This window comes from Odontomachus brunneus, unplaced genomic scaffold (assembly GCF_010583005.1).
Source record: "Odontomachus brunneus isolate Ranch 3 - 2012 unplaced genomic scaffold, Obru_v1 Obru_scaffold_161, whole genome shotgun sequence".
Lineage (NCBI taxonomy): Eukaryota > Metazoa > Arthropoda > Insecta > Hymenoptera > Formicidae > Odontomachus > Odontomachus brunneus.
In genome coordinates, this window is record NW_022639611.1 from 139327 (window position 1) to 148149 (window position 8823).

Below are 8823 nucleotides of genomic sequence, written 5' to 3' on the forward strand. Positions count from 1 at the left end.
TTTTTTTTTTTTTTTTTTTTTGGCACGTCTTATGCGGAACACACTGTATAATTATAAATAATTATATGTAATTATATATTTATAATTATATATAATTTTTTATAATTATATAAACAGTTTTATTAATATAAAGTCGTGATTTTCTATATTGACACGTTTTCATACTACGAATAAATTTTAACAACTCCACTAACAGAAGACGAAACCGATTAGACGACCGATCGACTTGCAGCCTCGAGCGATAATCCGTTACATCGTTACTATGTACATTTGTTCGAGATTCGTGTCATAGTGGTATTAATCTCATCAGCGACAATCGTCGGATTGAGTTAGTAGTGTACCATCCGAGGAAAAATCATCGCGAGTTGTTAGGATGAGATTGTTACGGACGGACTTGGGCTGAACTTTCTCCCTATCTCCCTCTCCCCTCTCTCTCTTTCATTCACACATATTCAACAAACATACACACACATAAAACTCTGTACATACATTACAGACTATTGTCATTTTAGTCAGGAGCTAAAACACTGCACTTGTCGGCGGGCTCGAACGCTTCCTCGCTATCACACTGAAAAATTCTTGTAGAAGATGGACCAGATTGCACATCTTCGTGAGGCACCTTTGGCAACGCGTTATCATTCGTCTGATTCGATATAATATGTTGGTCCTGCACAGCGACGTTCTCGATAAGTTCCGTTGACTCGTGATTTTCTGTAACGTCTATTTGCTCATCGTTTGAGCTCATCGTTAGTTGTTTCATAGGAACAAACGAAGCAGATTGTGTGCCATTTGACGATATTAAATTCAACTTTAAACGGTCTCGCGTGTGTCGTAATTCTCCCAATTGATATTGCTGTTGTTGCTGCTGCTTACATTGTTCATATTCATTTGCAAAATCGACGTGGTTCTGTTGTAGCGATTCCTGTTGTCGATAGCTATCTGTTTCATCCCGATCATCGGAAAACGAAGTTGCATTCGCTCCAGGAAAAAATTGGCTGACGTATTTGCTTTCACCGGTTTGGAACTGAAAGGGCCGACTCGAACTGGTAACAAAGAATTCTTCGTTTCCTACAATGAGAACATCATCAAACCAGGATTGATGGCGTTTATAGGTGTAAATTATGATACTCTATGTCTATGTGTAGACGAAACTATGTGTAGATGAACTATGTAAAATATCATTTATGTACACAATGAATAATCTATGAATGTCGTTTAACCCTCTCGTCTTAAATAAGATACACATAGATATTGTCGTGCCCTTATCGTCGGGCGCGAGGGAAAGAATTTTGAAGTCAATGCTGCGGACGCGGCAGACTGTGTGGCGGTGGGTGATCAGATCGAGTTTCTTTTAATAAACGGACATTATTATAACAAGTACTGACTTATTTATTAAACTCTCGAATTCTTATAGTAAAACGCGATATACGCGACAGGCACAAACGTCGCAGGCGAGAGACCGGAAGAAGAGTTCCCGCCGCGCGGTCTTCTCCGACCTTTTTATAATAGTTGTTAGAGGGGGTGGCTTAGCAACAAGGAAATTGCTGAATTTTGGATTGGCCCGGCACGTGCCAGCTCCAAGACCGAGCGCGGAATGTGCAAGGTGGTGCTTAGTCGCTGCTCGGCAGCGCTTGCACATCCGCTGCCGAGTTGTAGCGCGGTCGAAACGGTTCTTCTTTCGGCAGCGCATAAAATAATATTTTATCTAACAATTATAACATCCTCCCCCCGCTGGGAAAAGAAAACGGAGTGTTCTTAAAGAAGTTTTCGTCTTTTTTCTCGAGTTGCGCTTATTTTTGTCTTTTGTGTAATCGTTATTTTTCAATGCTGGTTATAATCATGTAAAATGCTATATCTATTTCATTCTTTAATTTTATTTACATTTTCCACTTTGTTATAATTTTGTCTCTCAATATTTACAAATATGATTATAATCGTGTAATACTTATAACTATGCGTGCAGGCTATATCTGCGTGTTAATGCAGGAATTGTGGATATTATTAGTTTGGAACGTGTTCTTATGTTTCGTTCGGTATTATGTTCTATTATAATTGGAGGATATATTATTATGTTCTATTATAATTGGGATTTCTTCCCTTTTTTATTTTTCTTACTAGGAAAATTACAATTACGATTACTATTATCACAGTTATTCCGCTCGGTGTTGTAGTATATATTATATTTTTATAGTTTGTCAAGAAGTTCGAGCTATTTTCCAAATTATGATATGTTTGCATTATCTTATTGCTCAGTTTCGCTAACTCTGACGGATTTTAAACTATCTTTTTCGGTTTTAATTCGGTAGTATTTCGTTTTTATTTTTGATTGTGTTTATGTATCCTTACTCAAATGTTACGTTTTCACAAGGTGATTCTGTATTAATTCTGTATATTGCGTTTTTTTATGAGCAAGTATACTGATTATTAAATTTTATACATTCCACTAATTCATTTTTATGCAATGTCAGATATGTATTTGTTTTTTGGTTAATTGCGATTTCGGTAAATAGTATCTGTTAAGGTAAAAATGTTATCATGTACAGGAAAAGGATGTATGCGTATGACCTCATATGTAGGGTAAGTTATGAGAGGTAAGTTTAAAATAGTGAAAATATTTTTATTTCTATAGTACGCACTAATTGTAAGGAATTTTTCGATTTCTAGCCAATTTTCTTTTCTAGACATGAATAGGAAGTGTGTACCTTTTAGTATATGAATTAATATTTCTTGTAGTTGAGATACGATGCTATCTATCGGTGTTAGTTTGATTGGTAAGTTTCCTCGCTTTATGCTATCTAGATAGTTAATTATGTCTTGGTCACGTATTAAGTCATTATTAAATGTGCTTAGGTAGGTCTCTAATATTCTATGTACAATTTTAATCGGTTCGCGTGTGTATGTAACATACTTCGGCCGCGTTTTATTGTGTAATTTTCATTAGGATGTTTTTCCATCACTTTGTAGGATCCTATCCACAGTGAATCGAGTTTTTTTAGATCGACCTTTTCATACTGTTTCATCATATATTAATACTTGATCTCCTATTTGATAGTTGGTTTGTTTTGTTTTCTGGTCATAGTGTTTTTTACTTTTTTGTTTTTCTTCTTTAATGTGATGTCGTGCTTATCTGTTTGTTGCTCTTAATCTTTATTTCATTTCTTCCGCATAGTCATCCATGTTGTACGTAATCTTCGGTGGTTGGAGGGCGGAAGATGTTTGCTCGATGTCCAAATACTAATTCGAATGAGGTGTAACCGATGCTAGAATGGGGTGTTGTGTTGTATGTAAATATGGCGTATGGTATCAAATCACCACAATTTGTCTGGTCTTTATTTATATAATGTAAATATGCGTCGTCTAAAGCGCTGGCGACCGTTTCTTTGGGATTCGATAGGCGCTTGATGCTTAATCCCGCTAGTGCGCTATGTAGGCACGTTCGGTTCAATATCGGTCGATCGGGAGTACCGCTCTCGCTCGACATTCATATTCCTAAGTGTACGCTCGTATACGCTCAGTCGCTTGAGTTACAATGGTTTCTTGACTTACAGTAACGTTGTCACGGCTCGTACATAGTTCATCATGTTTGGTTGTGTCAGCAAGTCGTTGATCGTCGCTGGGCCGATGGACGTTGAGGCAGGTCGCGGTCACCGCTGATGCATTCGCCGTAGGCTCCGGTGTCGCTGACAACGAGTGTCGTTGGCCGTAGTTCCGACGGTCGTCTTGATTACGCTGCAGCGTTGTCTTTCACCGATTACCGCCGTCCTCCGCTGTCTCTGTTTCGCCTTGTGATCCTAGTTTGTTTTCTTGGAGGGCTCGCAATAACTTTTCGCTTTTTCGGGTAGAATTGTTTTCAAAATGTATTGACGGGGTAGTTTTTTCCTCTCGGTCGTGTAATATATCGTCCATCCTTGAGATAGCCGGTAACGATTGTCAATGGACGTATTTCCAACGTCCACTAGCTGGCTCCGACGGTCTCTCGTTCTTCTTTTCTCTTTCTCTTCTTCTTTCTTCGTCACTTACACTACCTTTGGCTAACCCGTAATGTAATTTTTTGTTCACAGGTAACACCCAAGGCCCGTCGGACACTGATCCCACCAAATTTGTCGTGCCCTTATTGTCGGACGCGAGAGAAAGGATTTTGGAGTTGATGCTGTGGGCGTGGCAGAGTGTATAGCGGTGGGTGATCAGGCAGAGTGTAGTCGAGTTTCTTTTAGTAAACGGGTTTTATTATAACAAGTACTGACTTATTTATTAAACTCCCGAATTCTTATAGTAAAGCACGGTATATGCGACTGGCACGAACGTCGCGGGCGAGAGACCGAAAGAAGAATTCCTGCCGCGCGGTATTCTCCGATCTTTTTATAATAGTTGTTAGACCTTATCGGAGGGAGTGGCTCAGCAACAAAGAAGTTGCTGAATTTTGGATTGGCCCGGCACGTGCCAGCTCAAAGACTGAGGCGCGAAATGTGCAAGGTGATGCTTACAAGGGGAACCCGGCAGTCTCTGATCACCGATTTGAATAAAATTTTATGGGTGTGTAGTATGCACTCATACATTTACTCCTGTAAAGCCGTAGGACCCACTATTGAGGCATTCTTGAGAAATATTTTTTTTAATATTTCGAGAAAAATTTTTGTCCCTATAGTACCGTTACGGAAAAGCAATCTTCGAGCTAGTAGCGTAGCGTCCACGATAAGACGTAGACTACTACGCTCGGGGTTGCAGGTTTGATTCCCTGAGTAATTTTTTTTTTTTTATTTAAATCTTATATATTTTTAAATTTGTATATAACACAATTTTAAACCGTTTTTAATTATTTTATATCAAATTTTTTAATAAATAATTTGTATGTTAAATAAATATTTTTTTTTAATCAAGGAATTTAAAAATGCTCATTTATTATTAATTAAATTAAAATTTCTCATGCACACAAAAAATATATTTCCAATAAGAATTTACAACGACTGTTATACAATAAATTAAAATGTATAATTTACTGTTTTACAATAAGTTTGCAGCTTTTAAGGTCGTATTTATCATAAAAACATTTAAAACATAATGATTAATTAATAATGAGCATTTTTAAATTCCTTGATTAAAAAAAATATTTATTTAACATACAAATTACTTATTAAAAAATTTGATATAAAATAATTAAAAACGGTTTAAAATTGTGTTATATACAAATTTAAAAATATATAAGATTTAAATAAAAAAAATCATTTAAATAAAAAAAAAATCATCAGGGAACCGAACCTGCAACCCCGAGCGTAGTAGTGTACGTCTTACCGTTGACGCTACGCTGCTAACTCGAAAATTGCTTTTCCGTAACGGTACTATAGGGACAAAAATTTTTCTCGAAATATTTAAAAAAATATTTCTCGAGAATGCCTCAATAGTGGGTCCTACGGCTTTACAGGAGTAAATGTATGAGTGCGTACTACACACCCATAAAATTTTAATCAAATCGGTGATCAGAGACTGCCGGGTTCCCCTTGTTAGTGTAGCGCTTGCACATCCGCTGCCGTTGTAGCGCGGTCGAAACGGTTCTTCGTGAAGCATTTCGGCAGCGCATAAAATAATATTTTATTTTACGATTATAACAATATATTAAAAAACGAAAAGATTAAAGAACGTATGGCTTGCTAAAAAATTATGAAAAGGGAAGTTTATATTTTTATTTAATCTTTAGAATTTTGATATAAATTTATGAAAATTGTTTTCTACACTAAGTTAAAGCCCACAACATTCTTTGATTATATTTTTACCTACAGAGAGTGAAATCTATTAATCTATTATATAATTGGAATAAAAATTTCATGTAATTTTTTATCTCTTTTAACATTAATTTATAATTAATGCCCAAAATATATATGGTAACTGTCTTATAATTTAATTATTCTTTTTCGTATATTTTAATATAATTTGCAATATTATTTATACATGAAAAACGACTATATACATCACGTAGAAAACAATTCACGTAATAACAATAAATAACAAAAAATAAATAACAATTTGCGTAAACGCAGTCTTGAAATTTAAGGCACAACTTTGCAATATATCAAGTATTATGTAAATATGCGATATCACATGATAGAAATGTCTTCTTGCGATATTTTATCTTGTCGAAATTTATTCTTACCAGTATGATTGACATCGTCGTAACCCAAAGGATACAGATCTAATCGTGGTTCATCCATCATTTCTTCCCAATCTATAAAATATAGATAATTCGTTTATTTGAATTCAAATTATTTAAATTCGAAAATATGAGTTATTATAAATATAATTTATAATAAATACATTATATAGTACATAAATTAATTAGTACATAAATATATTATATAGTAAATTCATTATACAGACAGGGTGATCAAAATATGCCCATCTAAAATATCACGGAAATTAAGGAAGATACGAAAAAGTATTCTGGACAAATGTTATAAAATTTCAAGAGAGAAAAAATATAGTAATAAATTTATTTGATCTTGAAATAAAACCTGGAAATACTTTGTTAAAGTCAACTTTAATTTTTTGAGTGGAACTATAGTTTTTTTTAAATATAAATCGATTTATATAGCCATTTTGGATATAAAAGTACTTAGATATAAAAAATCATTGAAAAGTAAGTACTTTCCGAGATGTTATATTTATTTCGTATCTCTCATACTGAAAAGTATCAAGATAAAATGTAAACTATGTAAGAATGTATTTATCCCAATATTTCTATATACAGAAAGATTCAATGAATCGGTTTATGTTAAAATAAAACTATATGATTCTATTAAAAAAATTAAAGTTGTCTTTGATATAACTTTTTAAGATCATCCCAAAGTCAAATAAATATCACAATTTTTTCGTCTTCCTAGAACTTCTGAAACATTTTCGTATTTTCTTTAATCGTTTAAGTATCACGTTGCGCGATTGCGCTATTTCCATTCTTTGAAAGTGCTAGCCCATTCACTAGCGAAGCATTCAGATTATGTTGCAGTATAATTGTTTAACGTTGTAACATTGTTAATGTTATAAGTTTAAGAGTCATTACCAAACTCCAATTATTAAACTCATAATTTGTATTTGTACAATGCTTTATCAAGTGGTATTGCCGCGATAAGTATATAAAAAATCTAAATAAACAAAATTAAAGCCAATAAAAGCCAAAACCAGGTATCCGTGTTCCTAAACTTTTTTTATTATAACAGTCTAAATTGAAATGACCAATACAAATTTAATATAATTTTTTTACAAATAATGAACTAAAAACACATCTCAAATATGATTCAAGTAAAAATTTCCAATTTTTAATTTCCAACATTTTAATTTATATTGAAATTCTAGACAAAATCGTAAAACTCATAACTTGTTCTCGTAAGACTCGTAAGAACTTATGAGTAGATCTGCAATTCTATGTAAACCGTATGTCATACGATAATTCGTAAATATCTATGATTTTCATTTTTTTTTCGTATGACTTTATAATTTTACGATTTACTCGTATATTCGCTTAGAATTGCAGCATTAATCTGTCAAAGTGTCGAACAATATTATTACCATGCAAGTGTCTACTATGCTATATGATGATTATAATATCGTGAAAAGGACGACATTCATAAGAGCATTTTTATCACTTTTCATTTCACTGTGTTTGTGCTCGCGAAATCTCAGCTCTGTCATTCGTGAAATATAATCGCTTCCCGTTTGAAAACTATTATAACCCCGACATTTTTGTATTAAACCTTTCGTTTAGAAATGTTCTAAAGAATCTATCATTAAAATATCATCCGGTAATTTCCGGACACTCTATATATATATTTATTAGGTCAAGCTGAATAAAAAACTCCTTTACCATTTTGTAAATGACTACATAGATTTTCAGATAATAATTAAAGAAGATTTATGCATTATCGCACACAATTATATAACAATTTTCTTTCATTAATAACTAAAAGTTTACCTGATTATTTGTAAAATTATAAGGAGTTTTTTTGTTCCATTTGACCTAATATGTAAGCACACAACAGTATACATCGCCACTATAACTCATCTATCATATTACGCGTGATTCTTCACCAATTTTCTTTAATTAATATCTTGACTATTATTGTGAATATTGTAAAACGATATAGGATCCTTATGTTCACCTCAATATATTCTACGATTCCGCAAAAATTGCAGAGGAGAGTCTGGGATATTCTCGAAAATAAAAATTCTAAATAAATTGTCGGTATCTTTTTTTACATAATATATCATAATAAAGAACCCCATGTAGATGGTTACCTCCGATTTGGATGAGCTTGAAATATGTTGTAATTTAGACTAAAAGAAAAGACATGTATTTTTTTATACGTGGCTAGGCGGACTTTTAGGGGGCAAAACACCCTTTTGAAAAAAATCGGCTTTTCTTTTAAGAGCATATTTCGTCAAAAGTATAAAAGATAAAAAAAAACTTTCTAAACAAAAATTAAATTGTTTTAGGAGTACTTTGCAATGATAAAATTAGATATTTGAAAAATGTAATGATTGCAAACATACCCCCACCACTCAACCATTTTTTTGTAATTTTAAAATTTTGTGTCTATCAAAAAAAAGTATATTTTATGCTAACCATATATAATAATATGATTTTTCGACATACGGACATGTTGAAAAATAGGTGGGAATATCTTCATATAACCGTAATGTCATCCGTAGCCGCCTAACCTACTCTATTATTAGAGTTTATTTAGTTGTGTGTGTGTGTGTATATATATATATATACTGTATGTAAATATATATATATATATACATATATATATATATATATATATATATATATATATA

At 32.9% G+C, this 8823-nt stretch overlaps 1 protein-coding gene across 7 annotated transcripts in view; it reads right to left on the reverse strand.

The window, feature by feature from the left end:
- Positions 1-19: 19 nt before the first annotated feature.
- LOC116850953 overlaps positions 20-8823 on the reverse strand; it is a 111917-nt gene continuing 103113 nt past the window's right edge. For 4 of the 7 annotated variants that reach the window (XM_032829830.1, XM_032829832.1, XM_032829829.1 and 1 more), the window contains 2 exons: positions 6146-6217; positions 20-1068 (listed from right to left, as the gene is read on the reverse strand). In XM_032829830.1, coding sequence (XP_032685721.1) covers positions 509-1068; positions 6146-6217 — 632 coding nt within the window. In that variant the 3' untranslated portion in view covers positions 20-508. Of the gene's footprint in view, positions 1069-5803; positions 6218-8823 lie in introns of those variants that run through there. The other 3 variants (XM_032829833.1, XR_004379495.1, XM_032829834.1) reach the window with 3 other exon arrangements.